Source organism: Moschus berezovskii, chromosome X, assembly GCF_049115385.1.
Source record: "Moschus berezovskii isolate FMDL1 chromosome X, NW_MosBer_1.0, whole genome shotgun sequence".
Classification (NCBI taxonomy): Eukaryota; Metazoa; Chordata; class Mammalia; order Artiodactyla; family Moschidae; genus Moschus; species Moschus berezovskii.
In genome coordinates, this window is record NC_142488.1 from 42,554,573 (window position 1) to 42,579,970 (window position 25,398).

Below are 25,398 nucleotides of genomic sequence, written 5' to 3' on the forward strand. Positions count from 1 at the left end.
ACAAGTTCCAGAGCAAGACATACCATGCAAATTCTCCAGCAACACAGGAACATAGCCCTGAGCTTAAATACACAAGCTGCCCAAAGTCACACCAAACTCACTGACATCTCATAACTGATTACTGGACACTTAATTACACTCCAGAGAGAAGAAATACAGCTCAACCCACCAGAACACCGACACAAGCTTCCCTAACCAGGAAACCTTGACAAGCCACCCATCCAACCCTGCCCACAGTGAGGAAACTCCACAATAAAGAGAACTCCACAAACTGCCAGAAGATGGAAAGGCCACCCCAAACACAGCAATATAAACAAGATGAAAAGGCAGAGAAATACCCAGAGGGAAAGGAACAGGACAAATGCCCACCAAACCAAACAAAAGAGAAATAAATAGGTAATCTACCTGATAAAGAGTTCCAAATAATGATAGTGAAAATGATCCAAAATCTTGAAAACAAAATGGAGTTACAGATAAACAGCATGGAGACAGGGATTGAGAAGATGCAAGAAAGGTTTAACAAGGACCTAGAAGAGATAAAAAAGGGTCAATATATAATGAATAATGCAATAAATGACATCAAAAACACTCTGGAGGGAACCAACAATAGAATAACTGAGGCAGAAGTTAGGATAAGTGAGGTAGAAGATAGAATGGTAGAAATAAATGAAGCAGAGAGGAAAAAAGAAAAACGAATTAAAAGAAATGAGGACAATCTCAGAGACCACCGGGACAACGTTAAACGCCCCCAACATTCGAATCATAGAGTCCCAGAAGAAGAAGACAAAAAGAAAGGCCATGAGAAAATACTTGAGATAATAGTTGAAAACTTCCCTAAAATGGGGGAGGAAATAATCACCCAAGTCCAAGAAACCCAGAGAGTCCCTAACAGGATAAACCCAAGGCGAAACACCCAAAGACACATATTAATCAAGTTAATGAAGATCAAAAACAAAGAACAAATATTAAAAGCAGCAAGGGAAAAACAACAAATAAAACACAAGGGGATTCCCATAAGGATAACAGATGATCTTTCAATAGAAACTCTTCAGGCCAGAAGGGAATGGCAGGACATACTTAAAGTGATGAAAGAGAAAAACCTACAACCCAGATTACTGTACCCAGCAAGGATCTCATTCAAATATGAAGGAGAAATCAAAAGCTTTACAGACAAGCAAAAGCTGAGAGAATTCAGCACCACCAAACCAGCTCTCCAACAAATGCTAAAGGATCTTCTCTAGACAGGAAACACAGGAAAGGTGTATAAACTCGAACCCAAGACAACAAAGTAAATGGCAATGGGATCATACTTATCAATAATTACCTTAAATGTAAATGGGTTGAATGCCCTAACCAAAAGACAAAAGACTGGCTGAATGGATACAAAAACAAGACCCCTATATATGCTGTCTACAAGAGACCCACCTCAAACCAAGGGACACATACAGACTGAAAGTAAAGGGCTGGAAAAAGATATTCCACGCAAATAGAGACCAAAAGAAAGCAGGAGTAGCAATACTCATATCACATAAAATAGACTTTGAAATAAGGCCTCGAAAAGAAACAAAGAAGGACACTACATAATGATCAAAGGATCAATCCAAGAAGAAGATATAACACTTATAAATATATATGCACCCAACATAGGAGCAGAGCAATATGTAAGACAAAAGCTAACAAGTATGAAAGGGGAAATTAACAATAACACAATAATTGTGGGAGACTTTAATACCCCACTCACACCTATGGATAGATCAACTAAACAGAAAATTAACAAGGAAACACAAATTTTAAATGATACAGTAGACCAATTGGACCTAATTGATACCTATAGGACATTTCACCCCAAAACAATGAATTTCACCTTTTCCTTAAGCGCACACGGAATCTTCTCCAGGATAGATCACATCCTGGGCCATAAATCTACCCTTGGTAAATTCAGAAAAACTGAAATCATTCCAAGCATCTTCTCTGACCACAACACAGTAAGATTAGATCTCAATTACAGGAGAAAAACGATTAAAAATTCCAACATATGGAGGCTGAACAACATGATGCTGAATAACCAACAAATCACAGAAGAAATTAAAAAAAAGAAATCAAAATATGCATAGAAACGAATGAAAATGAAAACAACCCAAAACCTGTGGGACACTGTAAAAGCAGTGGTAAGGGGAAGGTTCATGGCAATACAGGCATACCTCAAGAAATAAGAAAAAAGTCAAATAAACAACCTAACTCTACACCTAAAGCAACTAGAAAAGAAGAAATGAAGAACCCCAGGGTTAGTAGAAGGAAAGAAATCTTAAAAATAAGGGCAGAAATAAATGCAAAAGAAACAAAATAGACCATAGCAAAAATCAACAAAGCCAAAAGCTGGTTCTTTGAGAACATAAATAAAATTGACAAACCACTAGCCAGACTCATCAAGAAACAAAGGGAGAAAAACCAAATCAATAAAATTAGAAATGAAAAGGGAGAGATCACAACAGACAACACAGAAATACAAAAGATCATAAGAGACTCAGTTCAGTTCAGTTCAGTTCAGTCGCTCAGTCGTGTCCGACTCTCCGCGACCCCATGATTCACAGCACGCCAGGCCTCCCTGTCCATCACCAACTCCCGGAGTACACTCAAACTCATGTCCACAGAGTCGGTGATGGCATCCAGCCATCTCATTCTCCGTCGTCCCCTTCTCCTCCCGCCCCCAACCTTTCCCAGCAATTATATGCCAACAAAACAGACAACTTGGAAGAAATGGAAAAATTCTTAGAAAACCAACTTTCCAAAACTGAACCAGGAAGAAACAGAAAATCTTAACAGACCCATCACAAGCACAGAAATGGAAACTGTAATCAGAAATCTTCCAGCACACAAAAGGCCAGGACCAGGCAGCTTCACAGCTGAATTCTACCAAAAATTTAGAGAAGAGCTAACACCTATCCTACTCAAACTCTTCCAGAAAATTGCAGAGAAAGGTAAACTTCCAAACTCATTCTATGAGGCCACCATCACCCTAATACCAAAACCTGACAAAGATGCCACAAAAAAAGAAAACTACACGCCAATATCACTGCTGAACATAGATGAAAAAATCCTTAACAAAATTCTAGCAAACAGAATCCAACAACACATTAAAAATATCATACATCATGACCAAGTGGGCTTTATCCCAGGGATGCAAGGATTCTTCAATATCCACAAATCAATCAATGAAATACACCACTTTAACAAACTGAAAGATAAAAACCATATGATTATCTCAACAGATGCAGAGAAAGCCTTTGACAAAATTCAACATCCATTTATGATAACAACCCTCCAGAAAGCAGGAATAGAAGGAACATACCTCAACATAATAAACGCTATATATGACAACCCACAGCAAACAATATCCTCAATGGTGAAAAATTGAAAGCATTTCCCCTAAAGTCAGGAACAAAACAAGGGTGCCCACTCTCACCACTACTATTCAACATAGTTTTGGAAGTTTTGGCCACAGCAATCAGAGTAGAAAAAGAAATAAAAGGAATCCAGATTGGAAAAGAAGTAAAACGCTCACTGTTTGCAGATGACATGATCCTCTACATAGAAAACCCTAAAGACACCACCAGAAAATTACTAGAGCTAATCAATGAATACAGTAAAGTTGCAGGATATAAAATCAACACACAGAAATCCCTTGCATTCCTATACACTAATAATGAGAAAATAGAAAGAGAAATTAAGGAAACAATTTCACTCACTATTGCAACGAAAAGAATTAAATACTTAGGAATATATCTACCTAAAGAAACAAAAGACCTATATATAGAAAACTATAAAACACTGGTGAAAGAAATCAAAGAGGACACTAATAGAAGGAGAAATATACGGTGTTCATGGATTGGAAGAATCAATATAGTGAAAATGAGTATACTACCCAAAGCAATCTATAAATTCAATGCAATCCCTATCAAGCTACCAACAGTATTTTTCACAGAGCCAAAACAAATAATTTCACAATTTGTATGGAAATACAAAAAACCTCGAATAGCCAAAGAAACCTTGAGAAAGAAGAATGGAACTGGGGAATCAACCTGCCTGACTTCAGACTATACTACAAAGCCACAGTCATCAAGACAGTATGGTTCTGGCATAAAGACAGAAATATAGATCAATGGAACAAAATAGAAAGCCCAGGGATAAATCCACACACCCATGGACACCTTATCTTTGACAAAGGAGGCAAGAATATACAATGGAGAAAAGAGAATCTCTTTAACAAGTGGTGCTGGGGAAACTGGTCAGCCACTTGTAAAAGAATGAAACTAGAACACTTTCTAACACCATACATACAAATAAACTCAAAATGGATTAAAGATCTAAACGTAAGACCAGAAACTATAAAACTCCTAGAGGAGAACAGAGGCAAAACACTCTCTGACATAAATCACAGCAGGGTCCTCCATGACCCACCTCCGAGAATATTGGAAATAAAAGCAAAAATAAACAAACTGGACCTAATTAAAATTAAAAGCTTCTGCACAGCAAAGGAAGCTATAAGCAAGGTGAAAAGACAGCCTTCAAAATGGGAGAAAATAATAGCAAATGAAACAACTGACAAAGAATTAATCTCAAAAATAAACAAGCAACTCCTGCAGCTCAATTCCAGAAAAATAAATGACCCAATCAAAAAATGGGCCAAAGAACTAAATAGACCTTTCTCCAAAGAAGACATACAGATGGCTAACAAACACATGTAAAGATGCTCAACGTCACTCATTATCAGAGAAACACAAATCAAAACCACAATGAGGTACCATTTCACGCCAGTCAGAATGGCTGCTATCCAAAAGTCTACAAGCAATAAATGCTGGAGAGGGTGTGGAGAAAAGGGAACCCTCTTACACTGTTGGTGGGAATGCAAACTAGTACAGCCACTATGGAGAACAGTGTGGAAATTCCTTAAAAAACTGGAAATAGAACTGCCATATGACCCAGCAATCCCACTTCTGGGCATATACACCGAGGAATCCAGAATTGCAAGAGACACGTGTACCCCAATGTTCATCGCAGCACTGTTTATAATAGCCAGGACATGGAAGCAACCTAGATGTTCAACAGCAGATGAATAGATAAGAAAGCTGTGATACACTTACACAATGGAATATTACTCGGTCGTTAAAAAGGATACATTTGAATCAGTTCTAATGAGGTGGATGAAACTGGAACCTATTATACAGAGTGAAGTAAGCCAGAAAGAAAAACACCAATACAGTATAATGACGCATATATATGGAAATTAGAAAGATGGTAACAATAACCCTGTATGCCAGACAGCAAGAAAGACACAGATGTATGGAACAGTCTTTTCAACTCTGTGGAAGAGGGTGAGGGTGGGATGATTTGGGAGAATGGCACTGAAACATGTGTATTATCATATGTGAAATGAATCGCCAGTGCAGGTTCAATGCATGATACAGGGTGCTTGGGGCTGGTGCACTGGGATGACCCAGAGGAATGGGATGGGGAGGGAGGTGGGAGGAGGGTTCAGGATGGGCAACACATGTACACTCGGGGCAGATTCATGTCAATGTATGGCAAAACCAATACAATATTGTAAAGTAATTAGCCTCCAATTAAAATAAATTTATATATTTTTTTAAAATTTTAAAAAGGTTTGCAAAATAAATAAAATGCGTTTATGATATTAAAAAAAAAGAACTACACACCTATGAGATTGGCTAGAATCCAAAACACTGCCAATGCCAAATGCTCTCAAGAATTTGGAATAACAGGAACTCTCATTCATTGCTGGTGGGAATCCAAAATGGTACAGCCATTTTGGAAGATAGTTCAGCAATTTCTTATAAAATTAAAGACACACATATGACTAGTTCCAAATTTATGTGAAAATCAAGTATCCTGCCATTCATATGAAAGTAGTGAGCATTTTGCTGCATTTTTTAACTTCTCACAAATATAAGCAAAGCTTTCCTTGTTTAACAAGTATCAAGAGAAAGATGAGAAACCTCATCTCAGTTTAAAACAAAATGTGTATGTACTTATCTCAAATTTGACTCAGAATTGCATGTCTATATGACAAAATACAAGCCCAGGTTTCACCCTGAAGATCTAATTTTCATTCTTTTGGTTTTTTAAAAAACCATTTTCTTATGTATATATAGGTCTACAAGGAGATCAAGACTATAATGATTGTATAACTGTTTATATTTGAACCTGATCATATCAGCCATTAAAAAAACACAATTTTTAGGTCTCACATAAAATTATGTCTCAGGCTATATTTTTATTCATATTGCTTTGTCAGTATGATTTTAGGAGTTTTGCTTATTTAACACTGTCTATATTTTCATGTTATAGACAGCATTAAGTAAAGTGAACGTGCAACCTTTATTTAAATTAAACCAACTAAGCCTACTGTTTTGAAAAAGTAAATCCCACCTTGGATTAAAATAGTTATTTACCAGAAATGTATCATGCTGCCTTATGAATTTTTTAAAAGTATGAAAAGAAAAGAAAGGTAAGCTAAGCTTAACTACCTGTTTGTTTCTCAAGAAAACCTGGCTAAAAGTCCTTTTTTTAGTTTTAAATGAGGGAGAAAACTATTCTTGCTCATACCACATTTCATACCTTGTTAGCAACCCTCTATAGTAGAAACTGTGAGAGGATTTTTAGGTCGACTTGGGTAAGGAAAAAAGGGGAGAAAATCAAGTAGGAAATTTTACAGTAAGAAAAGAAAAATGCCCTGATGTTTCCCCTAGGGCACTCCCATTAGAGTTTAGATCCTTTGTCAGAAAAGAAAATCACACAGAGTAGGTGAATTACTTGGCCAAAATCAACAAATCCACAGAAAACCATTATTCTTTACTCAAAGAGACAATTATTATTGGATCACTATATCTACAACTCATGGATCTTGCTAACATACCATGGGCTATAGAATCATTTTTACGCAGGAGTTCCCCCAAGACCTGAAAATCATTTCAAAGGTTCTCCTCGGGTAAAAAATTGTGAGGGGATGAAAATGTCTTGGAACTAGTTAGATAGAGATGACAGTCGCAAAACAGTGGATGTACTAAATCCCTTGGACTGCAAGGAGATCCAACCAGTCCATTCTAAAGGAGATCAGTCCTGGGTGTTCATTGGAAGGACTGATGCTAAAACTGAAACTCCAATACTTTGGCCACCTCATGCGAAGAGTGGACTCACTGGAAAAGACTCTGATGCTGGGAGGGATTGGGGGCGGGAGGAGACAGGGACGACAGAGAATGAGATGGCTGGATGGCATCATCAACTCGATGGACTTGAGTTTGAGTGAACTCTAGGAGTTGGTGATGGACAGGGAGGCCTGGCATGCTGTGATTCATGGGGTCGCAAAGAGTCGGACACGAGTGAGCGACTGAACTGAACTGAAGAGCATCTCAGGCATATTGTCAAAAATGATAGGCTATTAAAGTTAAGTGACAGTTCTAGCCAGAGCTGAAAATCCCTTCTTCTGCATTTTAGACAGATGGTTGTGTAGCTGATCCTGAATGCCTCTAATGAATAATGAGGAGCACACTTTCTGTTTTTCATGAAGATACCTCACCACCATTTTAGGAGAGTTTGTTGTAAATAGTCCATCCTCTATAAATGTTGTAAACAGTTCATCCTCTAATTTATAATGAAGCAACTGTTTCCTTAATAAGAAAAAGGAATTATTTGAATTTACAACAGTAAAATGAAACAAATTTAGAATTTGTCTCTCTTATAGAAATACCTTGAATATTCTTATCTAGACTAATACAAGCCTCCACATTAACATAGGAAAAATCATTCTCTGGGAAACTGACCAGCAATTTAAATGATAAACAGCTGAGAGAGAAAAACTATGAGTAATACATAGTACACATATTGATTTCATCATGTAGTGTTAGCTAAATCAATTTAAATTTATCTCAGTGACAAAATCATAAAACAATCACTTTATTCACAAGGCAGAGGGTTTTCCAGCCTAAAATTCTGCCTACAGATTCCTGACTGCCTACAGATTCCTGACTATGTTCTTAGTGGTCAATTCCATGCCCTTAAAATAACCTGTATCAGGTCCAAACCTCTTTTAATTTGACACCCCAGGCCGTTAGAGTTTGTCATTCATTTTGTGAGATCAGTGTAATGAATCATGACCAGGATTTAGACAAAAAAGAAAAAGAAAAAAAAATAGCGTAGAATAGAATTTTTAAAATTCAGTTTATTATGCTTGGGAAGAGTAAGTACTATTTCATGAACCTTTGTGTCACATGTGTATAAGTGAACTAGCTTGCATTAAAATCTATTTGTTCTTGTGGCTGCAGTCAGCATTTGAAAACCACTCTTATTAGAGCCATCTTACCAATTTCTTGCCTCTGACTTAAATTCTCATCTTCAACATCCTTCAAGGCCAAATCTAGTCTCTCACCGTTCAGGAAGTCTCAACTGATCCTAGTCAGTCTTTCTTAGTGTTTTTCTTTTGTTTGTTTTTGATGAAGGTGAAACTCACGGACACGACTGAAGTGACTTAGCAGCAGCAGCAGCAGTGTTTACTAAGACTCACTGCTGAGACAGTTCCTTGTTACGTGATACTGCTAAAAGATTTAATTAAGTTATTAAAAAGGACACTCTAGGTTAGTTTCTAAGGCTTGTCTCAGTAACCAATCTTCAGATAAAGGTCGGATGCTCCATAATGTACAACCAGGAGATTAACACCAGACTATAATCATTTAATGAATGAAGTCAGGTGACTTGGGGTATACCAGGCTTTATCTAATGAAAGTTCTTGACTTATAACTCTTATTTTACTAATAACTGCTAACTATGGCTATATTATTTTCTATGTCACTTGTTTCACTGAGCCTGTGATATAATGCTGAACTGACAGTTCCATATGAGATCAATAATTGCAATAATGTGACTCTGGGTATGGGAAAAAGCAACAAGAGGAAATATTTTCCTGGACCAGGAGGCTAGTAAGACAGTGGTCCAGAGACTTTTGCTACTTGCAAGGCCTGGTCCAATTTTAGCACACTGAGTGGCCCATCACTTCCCTAGATCTGGGAATGAGCCTTCCCAGCACCGCGGGACACAATGGCCATGAAATGGTGTCACATGGTCAGATATGTGGCTATGAAGGGACCCTGCTGACTGGAAGTTGGTACTTGCCAGCTGCCTCTACAAATATTACATCATGACCATTGCAAGCTGCTGACCTTCAACACCCCCTGAAAGAAGTTCAGGATGAAAATCAGGAATGAGGCACTCAGTGCTCTGAAAAAAAAAAAAACTGGCAGAACAGGCCTTCAGATAGTTAGATCTTTTCAGAAAAAGGTTTTATGAGTTCCAATTCTTGCATCTTCTCATACCTAGAACAACACTGACGTCATTAATGATGAAATCTGCTTTGGCTATTAAAAAAAATTTTTTTTTTTTACAATTAAAAGTCAAAATAGAGTAGCTATGGTTCAGACATCCTGGGAAATAACTATTTCCCAGATATCCTGAAAAATGATATTATGGGTGTGATTTCAGATTAGACGCTGTGACCTAATGTAGAACTTAATGCTTCTGTAATGCATTTTTGCTTCTGTACTTTGCTTGCTGCTCATAAAACCAAAGTTACTCCATTTTAAGATAAGGTTGTTTTTAAGTAAAGATTCCTAAAATTGTTTTTGAAAAAATAAAAAATTTTTTTAAAAAAAGCATCAATTCTTTGGCGATCAGCTTTCTTCACAGTCCAACTCTCACATCCATACATGACCACTGGACAAACCATAGCCTTGACTAGAAGGAATGAGGGATGGAGCCAAAGCAAAACCAATACCCAGTTGTGGATGTGACTGGTGATAGAAGCAAGGTCCAATGCTGTAAAGAGCAATATTGCATAGGAACCTGGAATGTTAGGTCCATGAATCAAGGCAGACTGGAAGTGGTCAAACAGGAGATGGCAAAAGTGAACATAGACATTCTAGGAATCAGTGAACTAAAATGGACTGGAATGGGTGAATTTAACTCAGGTGACCATTATATCTACTACTGAGGGCAAGAATCCCTTAGAAGAAATGGAGTAGCCATCATGGTCAACAAAAGAGTCCAAAATGCAGTACTTGGATGCAATCTCAAAAACGACAGAATGATCTCTGTTCGTTTCCAAGGCAAACCATTCAATATTACAGTAATCCAGGCCTATGCCCCAACCAGTAACGCTGAAGAAGCCGAAGTTGAATGGTTCTATGAAGACCTACAAGACCTTTTAGAACTAACACCCAAAAAAGATGTCCTTTTCATTATAGCGGACTGGAATGCAAAAGTAGGAAGTCAAGAAACACCTGGAGTAACAGGCAAATTTGGCCTTGGAGCACGGAATGAAGCAGGGCAAAGGCTAATTGAGTTTTGCCAAGAGTATGCACTGGTCATAGAAAACACCCTCTTCCAACAACACAAGAGATTCTCTTAGCTTAATACAAATCCAGCATGTAAATTCTTGGGGGGAAAAAAAGGATATTTTGTGTCTGAAATTGTGATCTTTCCCCTAGTTTTGCAATTAATTCACAGTAAAATAATGTGAACATCATCAGTGATACAAATGCCTATATCTTAGAAAGCACAATACTTCCTGTCCTTCAGAGATGAGAGGAGAGGTTGCACATCACCTGGCTGTGGACAGAAATCAATCTAATGCTCATGACTGACGACCAGCAACTAAGATGGGGAGTTAAGTTTCTTTTTCAATTTCTAAGAAAAAGCAGTAAAAGTTAGTTAGCTTGTGTTATAATTTTAAACCCAAGCAGCCAATAATTATGCTATCTCCAGGAAGCCAAGGTTTTTCTCTCAATAATTTAATTCAGCAAGCAGAGCTCTGTAACAGGCAGGAAGGAGGCAGGGATAAAAAGGCCAGATTTGGCTTTAGGACTCTGTGACCAATCTGCGCCAGACAGCATCCAACCTTTTAACTAAGTGCAAGTTTTTAAAAATATTAATTTTTTGGCAACACATAGCACATTTAGTCCCAAGGCTAGTGTAACAATTTTTTAATGTAGCCACCTGCTTTGGGCACATACTAGGATACTAAATATATAAATACTGATTTGTAGAAGGATAGCCTAAGATATCCAGTAAGTATACTATCACTCCCTAGTTTACACACACACACTCCTATTGGTCTAAAGCATAAAGTAAATAAATACTTTTTAAAAATACATTCACAAGTCTAAAAGCAGACCCACACATATTTTGGGTACTTGATTTATGACAAATGTAGCTCTACAGAGAACTTGGAAAAAGTTGGCCATTTCCAAAAATGTGTTAAAGACAACAGGACCCAACTGGAGTTGCTTACGCTAAGCCCTATGTCACCAAACTGAAATTTAATGTTGTTACAGTTTCAGCTCTCCCAGAAATAGAATCTTAAACCAGTCAACCATGAATCTCCTGATCAGCATTAGTTAGGTAATCTGCCTGATAAACCCCTGCCATTCCCTATAAGGAAAGTAACCTTACAATAACCAATTCGATTTTTTGCCTAGTAAAACTCCCCAAAATCTCTTGTCTTGTATAGCTCTTTAGAGTTCCTTTCCATCTGCCTGATTCATGAATCACTGAATAAAGTTAATAAGCTCTTTAAAATTTACTCATAATTTTGTTCTTTAACAAATGGTTCTAGGTTAACCGAATAGCTACATGGGGAAAAATACAAGCTCTTTTCACACACACACCTACAAATGTATTCCAGTTAGATTATAGATCTAAACGTGAAAGATAAAAACAATCAAATTTCCAGAAGATAACACAGGAAAATATCATCATGAACTTGGTGTAAGGAGCTATTTCTTAAATAGGAAACAAAAAGTACTAATTGAGGACAAATTCTTCATCAAAAACACCAGTAAGGGGCGGATTCACGTCATTGCATGGCAAAACCAATACAATGTTGTAAAGTAATTAGCCTCCAATTAAAATAAATAAATTTTTAAAAAAACACCATTAAGAGAGTAAAAAGGCCAACCACAGACTGAAAGATAATTACAACAGATACATCTGACAAAGGAGTCATATCCAAAATCTATACAGAACTCCTACAGATCACTAAGAAAAAGACAGGCAGCCCAATAGAAATTAGACAAAAGACAAATAGGCACCACACAAAAGAAACTATCCAAATGACCAAAAAATGTGTGAAATGTGCTCAATTTCACTAGGAATTGGAGAACCACAGATTAAAATTACAGAGCTGCACTACACCCACTGATCAAAATAACTAAAATTTAGGGCTTCCCTGATGGGTAAGAATCCGCCTTACCCATCCGGCGATTCCACCCCTGCTCCAGGTAGATCCTACATACCGCCTGGCAACTAAGCCCAGGCTCCAGAGCCTGGGAGCCGCAACTACTAAAGCCCACGCCTGCTAGAGCCCGTGCTCCGCAACAAGAGAAACCACCGCAATGAGAAGCCTGTGCACCACAACTAGAGGGTAGCCCCCACTCACTGCAACTACAGAAAAGCTCATGTGCAACAAAAAAATAAAGACCCAGCACAGCCAGTAAGTAAATAAAATTACCTTAAAAACAAATAAGTAATAATTAAATTCAAAAGACTAACAGAAATGAGTGTTAGAATATGGTTCAGTCCAGTAAGCTCAGCTGTGTCCGACTCTTTGCGACCCCATGCACCACAGCACACCAGGCTTTCCTGTCCATTGCCAACTCCTGGAGCTTGCTCAAACTCATGTCCATCGAGTCGGTGATGCCATCCAACCATCTCATCCTCTGTCGGTCGTCCCCTTTTCCTCCCGCCTTCAATCCTTCCCAGCATCAGGGTCTTTTCAAATGAGTCAGTTCTTCAAATCAGGTGGCCAAAGTATTGGAGCATTGGCTTCAGCATCAGTCCTTCCAATGAATATTCAGGACTGATTTCCTTTAGGATTGACTGGTTGGATCTCCTTGCAGTCCAAGGGACTCTCAAGAGTCTTCTCCAACACCGCAGTTCAAAAGCATCAATTCTTCGGTGCTCAGCTTTCTTTACAATTCAACTCTCACATCCAAACATGACTACTGGAAAAACCATAGCTTTGACTAGACGGACCGTTGTTGGCAAAGGAATGCCTCTGCTTTTTAATATGCTGTGTAGGCTGCTCATAGCTTTTCTTCCAAGGAGCAAGCATCTTTTAATTTCATGGCTGCAGTCACCATCTGCAGTGATTTTGGAGTCCAAGAAAATAAATCTGTCACTGTTTCCATTGTTTCCCTGTCTATTTGCCATGAAGTGATGGGACTGGATGCCATGATCTTTGTGTTTTGGATGTTGAGTTTTAAGCCAACTTTTTCACTCTCTTCTTTCACTTTCACCAAGAGGCTTTTTCATTCTTCTTCGCTTTCTGCCATAAAGGTGGTATCATCTGCGTAGCTGAGGTTATTGATATTTCTCCCAGCAATCTCAATTCCAGCTTGTGCTTCGTCCAGTCCAGCATTTCACATGATGTATTCTTCATATATGTTAAATAAGCAGGGTGACAATACACAGCCTTGACATACTCCTTTCCCAATTTAGAACCAGTTTGTTGTTCCATGTCTGGTTCTAATTGTTGCTTCTTGACCTAAATACAGGTTTCTCAGGAGGCAGGTAAGTTGGTCTGGTATTCCCATCTCTTAAAGAATTTTCTACAATTTGTTGCGATCCAACAGAAAAATAAAATGCTGGTGGGAATTTAAATTGATATAAGCACTATGACCAGTCCATCCTAAAGGAAATCAGTCCTGAATATTCACTGGAAGGGCTGATGCTGAAGCTGAAACTCCAATACTTTGGCCACCTGATGTGAAGAACTGACTCATCTGAAAAGACCCTGATGCTGGGAAAGATTGAAGGCAGGAGGAGAAGGGAGGATGACAGGATGACAGAGGATGTCATGGTTGGATGGCATCACCGACTCGATGGACATGAGTTTCAGTAGGCTCCAGGAGTTGGTGATGGACAGGGAAGCCTGGTATGCTGCAGTCCATGGGGTCGCAAAGAGTTGGACACAACTGAGTGACTGAACTGAACTGAAGCACTATGACAGCATCTATCAAAGCTGAACCTAAGCATGCCATATGAGAAATTTTAAAATTATATTTTAAAAAAAGAACTTAAGTTTAAAAAAAAAAGAATACCATTTGATCTGGCAATTGTACTCAGAGACATGAACAACAGTCACAGCAAACTATTTTTAATAACCCCAAACAAACCTAATCTCTGTCAAGAGTAAACTGTGTATATAAATGATGTCATACCCATACAGTATCTTCCTGTATATATACAGGGCTTCCCTGGTGGCTCAGATGGTTAAGAATCTTGCAGCAATGCAGGAGCCCTGGGTTCAATTCCTGGGTTAGGAAGATCCCCTGGAGAAGGCAATGGCTACCCACTCTAGTATTCTTGCCTGGAGAATACCATGGACAGAGGAGCCTGGTGGGCTACAGTCCTTGGGGTTGCAAAGAGTTGGACACGACTGAGGGACTGACACTTTCACTTTCAACACCCATAGTATAGTGTATAGTATAGTGAAGTCGCTCAGTTGTGTGCCTTAGGAGAATAGAGAAGGTGTAATGACTGGTGGCTCAGAGGGTAAAGCATCTGCCTGCAATGTGGGAGACCTGGGTTCGATCCCTGGGTCGGGAAGATCCCCTGGAGAAGGAAATGGCAACCAACTCCAGTATTCTTGCCTGGAGAACCCCATGGACAGAGCAGCCTGGTAGGCTACAGTCCACGGGGTCACAAAGAGCCGACTGAGCGACTTCACTTCAATGACCAGAAAGGGTCATAGGTAGGGTTGCCATGTAAAATACAAGCTGCTCAGTTAAATATGAATTTCAGCTAAACAAGAGAGAATCTTTTAATAGAAGTAGATCCCATGTACTATTTGGGACATGTATTTTTACTTGCTAAATCTGGCAACCCTAGTCAAGGTCGATGCTTTGGGAGTCCTGGTAATACTTTCCTTCTTGATATCCATTCTATAAGCATTCATTGTGCATTTTTCTGTACATGTGTTATACTACACAATAAAAAAAACTTTAAAAAAAGCAAAAGTACACTCAGTACAGCCTTGCAGATTTTAAAATATCTCATCCAACCACTGTTCTTCCCACTCTTAATCACTGTATGTGAGAGCTGAGGATCTGAAGTGTTGCTAGGTCCAAAGCTGTGGGCTCTACATTCAATTTTGATTAGAATTACTTTTACACAGCATGCTTCTTTATTTCTGGAATCCTTTTTCATGCCCTGCCTTTCAGGGATTTTACTTCATTTGTGACTGGCTTAATCTTACTAAGGGCTTCCCAGGTGGCTCAGTGGTAAAGAATCCACCTGCCAATGCAGGAGACACCAGAGATGTGGGTTTGACCCCTCGGTCAGAAAGATTTCCTGAAGTAGGAAATGGCAACCCACTCCATTAATCTTCCCTGAGAAATCCTAAGGATAGAGGAGCCTGGCAGGCTACAGCCCATGGGGTCACAAAGAGTTGGACACAACTAAACAACAGTAATCTTACCGAAGGGCAACGTTAGGATGGAAGGCCAGCCTCTATCCATCAGCCAAGAAAGCACAAACCAGTGGTCAAGAAACAAGCTGAACTGACCAGCCAACCTGCAGGGGTCAGAATGCACTGGCCTAAAGCTACAAGAAAACTGGTACCTTAGGGCCAACAACTTGGATACAGACACTGTTCAGCATCCATAAAGTCCAATGCTTCAATCTGCAGCCTGTTTTCTAAACTTACCAGAGGTTTACACAAATACCTTGAGTGGTTCCATCAACTTCCCTTCTTACAGCTACATCTGGAAAACCCCAGTAAAGAGTAGGGACCAGTGCAAACAAAAACCTGAATCATTTTTCTGTTGTGAATTAAAGAAGATGCTATTTACTGGCAAAAGTTCTTGCGTGCTCAGGGTTTTTAATGTTGTGTTGTTTGGTATTTTCATCTTGTTTTAAAATGAACCATTCCCAATCCTAAATGAAGAAAGAACTACAAGTTTGGATCCTGCTCTCTATAATGCTTAGGATCAAACTTTATAGGCCAGTGGAACCCTTATCTGCCCCCTACCAGCCTTCAGAGTGCCAGGTTTCTTCACTTGAATAACAAACTCTTTCACAAAGGGTATTAAGGAGAGTGATTAGGTTCCTGGGCTGTGGAGACCAGTTGCCTGGAGGAAACCCAGCTTCACCACTGTAGCTCTGGCCAGTGACTGACTGACTGACTCATCGCTCTGTGCCTCAGTTTCTTCAACTGTAAAATAGGAATTAAAAATAGCTGATACAAAGGGCTGCTAGGAGCATCTAACGCTGTGTAAGGTGATTAAAGCACAGCCCCTGGCACACCTTCAACGCTCATATGACGATGACTATCATCAACCCTACCATCAGCTACCTTCTAGGGTCTTAGCATCTATAAGGACTCTACTTCTGTATCTAATGTAGGGAAAGCATCCAGATGCAGCTGGACAGAGGGGGAATGGGCGGTAGTCCAAGAGCCTACAACGTTTGAACCAAGCTGCACCCAATCCACAGAAGGCGAAGTACCGTTAGGAGGCCAGCGAAGTGGCCACACCTGGACCTCAAACTTTGGCTGGGACCTCTGACCTCGGGTGCCCTCTCTACTCACATTACGGTTGAAGCTGTTACCGGGCAGCAGCGGCAGGGCCATGGTTTCGAGCGTCCGAGGGTCAAGGGTCCGAGAAAAGGGGCCAGCAGGCACCGGCCACCTTTCGGCCGCTTTGTTTGAGCCCCCCTCCCCCCACTCCACGTTACCTAGAGACGGAGGCGGTATCACGGAAGGAGGAGGGGCTTCCGCGGGCCGGAGGCTCGAGGCGGGACCGGGGCGGGACCGGGGCGGGGCTAGGCGGAAGCTCCGCGCGCGCGCGCCTCCCCCCGCCCCCCCCCCGCAACCCACGCAGCCGGGTACCGGTCTCCCCCGAGGCTTTTCTCTCCGCACGCAGCGCGCACACACAAAGGCTGTCAACCGCACCGTTCCCCGCCCCCACCGCTTGCTGTTTTAACCCTTCGATAGGGCTCAAAGCCCTTCCTCCACTGAAGCTCCTGTTTCTTGCACATTTCTCTATTTCTCGCCATTTGGTTATTAAATTTAGTTCATACAGAAGAGTGCAGAAAATAAAATGACACCCGTGTGCTCACAGAAATGTAACACCAGTGCACGTTACATTTACATCAGCTTTTACTTTGTAATTAAAACGTTCCAGATGAATCCCAAGCCACACAAACCCCAAGCGTCTTCCATCCCCCCTCCCACCACTACCACCGAGAAAATCCATTCAGCGGTAACCACCATCCTCAGTCTTTCCTCTGTACTTTTTTCCGTTTGAACGAAACATTGTGTGAGATGCTCGTTCCTGGTGCAGTCATGGTGGCCAGGGGCGGGGTCAGGTGGCACAAACAGTGGCCTGTCACTCCATCAGGCACCCAAGATATCCAAGCCAGCGGCTCCTCTCCACAAACCTACAGCTACTCCCTCCCTGAGTCCTACTCTACTGGTTGGACATTCCGGGTAACTCTCAGCCACCACATCCTCTGTCTCAGTCGAGACCCTATTATTTCTTGTCTGGTTTTCTTTTAAAACAGAAACGAACAAAACAACTAATCTTGCCTCCAGAGCCATCCTCTTATATAATTCATGGTGCACCTGTTACTCTTCAGCTTCAATATTCTTCTAGATGTCACGAGGCAGGCCAATTCCTTAGCCTGGTCAGAGCCTATGTCAGTAGGTGCTCACGAAGGCCCTCCATCCCTTTCTTTGCCCCGCTCTTCCACTCCAGCTCCGAGGAATCACTGACAGTTTCTAAACCAAGCTCTACAGTTTCTGCCCTTTGGGATTTCGCAAATTTCACTATCTGCTGAAACACCCTTCCTTGCCATCTCTCACCTGGGTAACCCCTTCTTGTCTTTCAGGGCTTGGTTCAGGGCGGGAGAGAGGTGTGAAAGGCTTTGCCATTTCTGAGAAGCGTTCCTCCACCTTCTCCACTCGCCCGTTATTAGCTGCCCTTTCTAATGGTGGCTTTTGTGGTACTGCATTGTAATCACACCTTTACTTGACCCTCTTCAAATGCCCACCAATTCTCACAGGGCAGAAACTCTCTCTCTCTTTTCTTATTCCTTAAAAATATACATTATGGATTTTCTCTCTTTATAAATTTCACCCTATGAATTTCTGCTACCTGATTTTTTCACCTAAGATTTTGTTTTTCAAATTTCTACATGTTAACACATGTAGCTCTGTTTCATTCATTTTAAACGAATTGTATGATTATACCACAAATCATTGATCCATCTGTTGATGTCATCTGTTGATGACTATGAGGTTGTTTTCCAATTTTTCACTAGTTATCAATGGTGGAGAGAGCAACCCTCTCCTATTTCTTTGGAGATTATCTAGGCTACATACCTAAAGGTGGAATTGTTCACACATTCAACAATACTAGATCTCCAGAATCTTTAAACCAATTAAGAAAGTCCCCTTTCCCCTACATCCTTTCAACAAAAGTTATTACCAAATTATGTAATTTTGAACAATCATTTGAATAAATATGAAATGGTATGCCACTGTTATTTTAATTTGTTTCTCCCTAATTCCTAGTGCAGTCAGTCATCTTTTCACAGGCTTGTTACCTTCTTCTGTGACTCATCCATTCATATCCTTTGCTGATTTTTCTATTTGATCATTTGTAAATTTAAAAATATCTTCTGGATACAAATCTTAGGCATAGCAAATATTTTCTCATCATTTGTGGTTTGGTTTCTCCATTTATAGATTTCTTTATTGTACATGAATATGTCATTTTACTCTACTCAAATAGATCATTCTTTCCCATTATGGTTTGTGCTTTGTACATGAATTCAAAAATTCCTATAGAACAAAATTATTCTCTTACATCTTCTTACAAGTATTTTTAAATGTTTCTTCTTACTTTTTAAATTTTAAATAATTCAAAACCAATGGAAAAGTTGGAAGAATACTACAAAGAACTCTTGTTTACCCTTCACCCAAATTTCCCCAATTGTTTTATATTTTACCATGTATTTTATCATTCCCTCTGTATACACAAGTTTTCCATTTTAGAGTAAATACCAGATATCATACCGTTTTACCCCTAAATATTGCAGTTTATATTTCCTAATAACAAAGACATGCTCTTATATAACTAAAGTATAATAATCAAAATCATAAAATTGGTATTAATAAAATATTATTTCTCACTATAAATATTTAATGTAAATTTTGTCAATTGTCCCCAAAATGTTCTTTTTAGCAAAAATTAGAAAATAGTTTAAAATATCTGGTCAAGATCTCATCTAGCATCACAAATTACTAGTTTTTTGTTTATGGCATTTTAGCAGGAACACCACAAGAGAAAGTCTGTGTCCTTCTCAGTCATCAAAGGAGCAGGTGCATAATGTGTATTTTAACCATCAATGGTGAAGTTAACTTCAGTCACTTGGTTAAGGTACTGCATACCAAGTTTCTCCACTGTAGTGTCTTTTTTTTTTTTTGCCTTTTTTAATTAGTAAGAATTCTGTCAGGAGATCATTTGGAACTATGTAAATACCAAGTTCATTAAATGACTAGTGTCATTTGACGATTTTGCCCACATCATTTATTACTATTGTGATGGCCAAAGGATGCAACTCCACCATTCCTTCTACATATTTTAGTTGGCATTCTAATACAAGGAATAACTTTTTTCTAATTATTTATTTATTCTTTCATTTATATCAGAATGTTCTATAGACTCTTATTTTATTCAGTGTATTATAATCTGTTACTATTATTTATTTTGATGTAAAAAATGTCCTACATTTAGTCGGTGAAACTCCCTCTAAGCTGACTCTTCTGTCCTTTTGTCCATTTTTCAAGCACTTCCTTGTACTCTGCCATTACAAGATATTCGAGATATCTGTAGATATAGGTAGACATGCTTCCCTGGTAGCTCAGATGGTAGAGAATCCACCAGCAATGCAGGAGACCTGGGTTCAATCCCTGGGTTGGGAAGATCCCCTGGAGGAGGGCATGGCAACCCACTCCAGTATTCTTGCCTGGAGAATCCCCATGGACAGAGTAGCTTGGTTGGCTATAGATAGGCACAGATAGCTTTATCTCTTTTAATTTCTGTCTCTGGATAGATAGATAGATATTAAAACCCATGAGTTTATACTGAAATGTCAAGTTTCAGTCAACACAATAGAGTACATGTTCGAGTTCCCCTTTCCACATCTATAACACCATTCTCAAACTGTAAGAAGTCTCATTCCAATTACCTTCAAAATAGTTACTTATTTGTTCAATGCTAAAAGATCCCCCAAAATGGTTTCAGAATAGCTAACTCATATCATTGTGAAAACAAGTCTACTAACTAAACTTCAAAATAGGCATTCAGTTTTTTTTTTTCCTTTAGTTGATATATTTAGTCAAAATACTGTGTACCAAAATAACTTGGATGTGTTTCCCCACTTTAGTTCTCCCCTCCCTGTTTAGAGTGACTATGTTACTTCTGTTACTCATTTGAAAAACAGTCAGCTTCATTCATTTTGACTACGCCAAAGCCTTTGGCTGGGTGAGTCACAACAAACTGTGGAAAATTCTTATGGAGATGGGAATACCAGACCACCTTACCTGTCTCCTGAGAAACCTGTATGTAGGTAAAGAAGCAAGAGTTAGAACCCGAGTGGAACAACAGACTGGTTCCAAATTGCGAAAGGAGTATGTCAAGGTTGTATATTGTCACCCTCTTTATTTAACTGATATGCAGAGTAAATCATTCGAAATGCAAGGCTGGATGAAGCACAAGCTGGAATCAAGACTGCCAAGACAAATACCAATAACCTCAGATATGCAGATGACACCACCCTCATGGCAGAAAGCGAAGAGGGACAAAAGAGCCTCTTGATGAAAGTGAAAGAAGAGAGTGAAAAAGCTGGCTTAAAACTCAACATCCAAAAAACAAAGATCATGGCGTCTGGTCCCATCACTTCATGGAAAATAGATGGGGAAACAGTGGAAACAGTGACAGACTATTTTCTTGGACTCCAAAATCACTGCAGATGGTAATGGCAGCCATGAAATTAAAAGACACTTTCTCCTTGGAAGAAAAGCTATGACCAACCTAAGATATCATATTAAAAAGCAGAGACATTCCTTTGCCAACAAAGGTCCGTCTAGTCAAAGCCATGGTTTTTCCAGTAGTCACATACGGATGTGAGAGTTGAACTATAAAGAAAGCTGAGCACTGAAGAATTGATGCTTTTGAACTGTGGTGTTGGAGAAGACTCTTGAGAGTTCCTTGGACTGCAAGGAGATCAAACCAGTCAGTTATAAAGGAAATCAGTCCTGAATATTCACTGAAAGGACTAATGCTCAAGCTGAAGCTCCAGTACCTTGGCCACCTGATGCAAAGAACTGACTAATTAGAAAAGACCCTGATGCTGGAAAGATTGAAGGCAGGAGGAGAAGGAGATGATAGAGGATGAGATGGTTGGATGGCATCACCGATTCAATGGACATAAGTTTGAGCAAAGTCAGGGAGATAGTGAAAGACAGGGAAGCTTGGCATGAGACAATGGGGTCTCAAGGAGTTGGACACGATTGAACGACTGAACTGAACTGAACTGCTTTGTTCTGTTCCCATTTGCAGCCCACACTCAAGTTTTTTGCTCCATCCTTGTCTATTTCTTGTCTTTCTTATTTTGTCGTTGTGTTTCTCCCATTTCCATTTGATTAATGTAGCCAGTGGTTTATATATTTTGTTACTTTTTTCAAAGAACCAGAATTTTGATTTGTTACTCTGACCTATTGGTTTCTAATCCTAATCTTCATTAATTTTCTACTCTTACCTTTATTTTTTTCTTCCTTGTGCTTTCTCTCCATGCATTTGTTGTCCTTTTTCTCACTTTTTCAGTTCAGTTCAGTTCAGTTCAGTCGCTCAGTCGTGTCCGACGCTCCGCGACCCCATGAATCACAGCACGCCAGGCCTCCCTGTCCATCACCAACTCCCGGAGTCTCACTTTTTAAGTTGATATAATTCATTCACTGCTATTTTGTTGATGTAAGCCATTTAAATGTATGAATCTTTCCTCTGATCTCTAAATGTATCCAATAGTTTCTGATATGTAGTGTTTTCATACTTTTTTATTCTAGTTTTATTTCACTGTGATAATAAAGTGTTGTTTGTAATATTTCCATTATATAGAATCTACTGTACCTTTCTTTGTGACTTAATATTTGATGGATTTCTGTAACTGTTCTATGTGCAGTTGAGAAGGAAGGCATGCATACTCACTATTATTAGGTCCTAGAGTTCCTTATAGATCAATGAGATCTATTTTATTGATTATGTTGTTTACTTTTTCTGTATCCTTATGTTTCTGCCACTTGATCTTTTCTGCATTAGGAATGATGGTTGAAGTTTCCTGCTGGCAATCTATTGCTATCTGTATCATGTTGCATCTATAGTTTCTGCTTTTAAAAGATTTTTAAAGATTTATAAATGTTATACTTAACATTATGAAGTTGGATTTTTGCATTATAAGTTATCTGTTTTGTCACATTTAATTATTTTTGGCCTGAATTCTACTTTATTTGATATCAAGGATCAAAATCCCCACTTATTTATTATCCATTTGCCCATGTCTTTATTTTTAGCCTGTATGACTCAACTTGGATGTATCTCCATACACCATACATTTGAGTCTTGCTTTTAAGCCATATTGCAAATATTTTTCAGGTTTCCCTGATGGCTCCATGCCAATGCAGAAGACATCAGTTTGATCCCTAGTCCTGGAAGATCCCACATGCCGCGGAGCAACTAAGCGCATGTGCCACAACTATTGAGCCTGTGCTCTAGAGCCTGGGTGCTGCAATTACTTAGCTCACATGCTGCAACTACTGAAGTGTGTGCACCCTAGAGGCCATGCTCCACGACGAGAGAAGCCATCACAATAAGAAGTTTGCACACTGCAACCAAGAGTAGCCCTCTCTGCAACTAGAAAAAGCCCGTGTAGCAACAAAGACTCAGCACAACCAAAAATAAATAACTAAAATTATTTTTAAGAAAATATTTTTCTTTTAGTAGGTGAGTTAAGCCCATTCATACCTTTTTTTAAGCAAATGTACTGTCTAAGCCTATTCACACATTGATGAAGTGAAAGTGAAAGTCACTCAGTTGTGTCCAGCTCTTTGCAACCCTGGAATTCTCCAGGCCAGGATACTGGAGTGGGTAGCCTTTCCCTTCTCCAGGGGATCTTCCCAACCCAGGGATTGAACCCAGGTCTCCTACATTGCAGGTGGATTCTTTACCAGCTGAGCCACCAGGGAAGCCCTCACACATTGATAGGACATATTTTTTATCTCAACTCTGATGTACTAGTTTATATTGTAATCACCATGTGTACCATATATATTTACTGTTTTTCTTTTTGTCAATTAGTTTTCATTGGCATATAATTGCTTTACAATGTTGTTAGTTTCTACTGTGCAGCAAAATGAATCAGCCATACATAAACATATAACCCCTCCCTTTTGGACTTCCTTCCCACTCAGGTCATCACAGTGCATTAAGTAGAGTTCCCTGTGCTGTACAGTATGTTCTAATTAGTTATCTATTTTACATGTAGTATCAATAGTGTATACATGTAAATCCCAATCTCCAAGTTCCTCCAATCCCTCCCCTTTCCCCCTTGGTATCCATACATTTGTTCTCTACATCTGTATCTCTATTTCTGCTTTGCAAATAGGATTATCTATACCATTTTTCTGGGCTTCCCCCATGGCTTAGAGGTAAAGAATCTGCCTGCAATGCAGGAGCCATAGAAGCTGTGGGTTCAATCCCTGTGTCCAGAAGATTCCTTGGAGGAGGGCTTGGCAACCCCCTCCACTATTCTTGCCTGGAGAATCCCATGGCCAGAGGAGCCTGGCAGGCTATGGTCCACAGGTTCACAAAGAGTCAGACACAACTGAAGCAACTTAGCACAGCACAGCACATATCATTTTTCTAGGTCCCACATATATGCATTAAAATATGATATTAATTTTTCTCTTTCTGACTTACATCACTCTGTGTGACACTCTCTAAGTATATCCATGTTACTGTTTTTTTTCTTCATTATGTGTTTTCTTTGCTATTGTAATTTATAAATTCTCTTAGTGTTCAGGAAGACTTATAATTTTATTTTCTAGTGCTTAATTTTGTACTTGTAACTTCTTTAAGACAATTGAGTATCTCCAGTTTTACCAAATAATATTAAATGTTTTAAAAGTGATTATAACCAATACACTGAAATTTTCATTTCAATAAATATACTTTTAATTCTAGAAGTTTCCCTTCTTCTCTTTAAGTCTATATGTTCTTAAAAGTGGGATCCTTCTCTTATAATTTCTCTCACTTATTTTCTCTTTAATTATTTTAAAATACATAGCTTAGGGTCCTTAACCAACAATTCTACCCTTTCATGTTCATTTTCCTTTTTTCTTGTGTTGGCTGATTCTTGTTCATGGGCAATTGCTCCCTTGGGTGTTTATAAATGTTTCTATGGGGCAAGTAGTAGAGCTGGAACTCTCACCTTCAAGTCCAGTGTCCTCTTCAATACACCACACAGTCCACATGCAGATGGCCTCTGGCTTCTAAGGGAGGATATTTTCCAAACATAAAAGCAAGTAGAATAAGAATGACTCTCTTAAGGAAGTAACAGAACAAAATATCTTAAATCAAATCTGTCCAAAAAATCTAGGGCCTGAGTCTGACACACCCATCCATCTATTGCCCTGGTTGTTCACATATGCTATCTCCTCTGAGCATTTTGATTCCTCCACTTTTGTACTTCTATAGGTACTTCCCACATACTGTCTCCTATAAACACATAGAGTCTTGGATTCATTAATTCAAAGGTTTTCCATTTGTGTACATGCATGCAAAGTTGCGTCAGCTGTGCCTGACTCTTTGCAACCCTGTGGGCTGTAGCCCTCCAGAATCCTCTGTCCATGGGATTCTCCAGCAAGAATACTGGAGTGGGTAGCCGTTCTCTTCTCCAGGGGACCTTCCTCACCCAGGGATTGAACTTGCATCTCTTAGGTCTCCTGAATTAGCAGTTGGGCTCTTGACCACTAGCGCCACCTAGAAAGACCAGTTTTCCATTTAGAGAATATTTACTGAGCATCCACTCTGATATGTCAGGACTTCTTCCAAACACTGGGATAAATCAGTGATTAGGACAGAGTGAATACTTCTAAATACCCCATATCAAAGATTCTCAGTCTTCTGTAACTTGTAACTTTTCTTCTAGCTTTGTTTTCTTTCCATGACACCTATCTTCCAATTCCTCCTCCTCTGACACATCTACCATAAA

At 39.3% G+C, this 25,398-nt stretch overlaps 1 protein-coding gene across 3 annotated transcripts in view; it reads right to left on the bottom strand.

Annotated features, from left to right (window-relative positions):
* Positions 1–25,398, bottom strand: part of EFHC2 (EF-hand domain containing 2) — a 326,643-nt gene that overhangs the window by 238,563 nt on the left and 62,682 nt on the right. Inside the window, exon 1 of one of the 3 annotated variants that reach the window (XM_055393577.2) lies at positions 16,655–16,782. The exons of the other annotated variants lie outside the window; for them this stretch is intronic. Coding sequence (XP_055249552.1) covers positions 16,655–16,696 — 42 coding nt within the window. The 5' untranslated portion in view covers positions 16,697–16,782. Of the gene's footprint in view, positions 1–16,654; positions 16,783–25,398 lie in introns of those variants that run through there. 3 annotated transcript variants of the gene reach the window in all.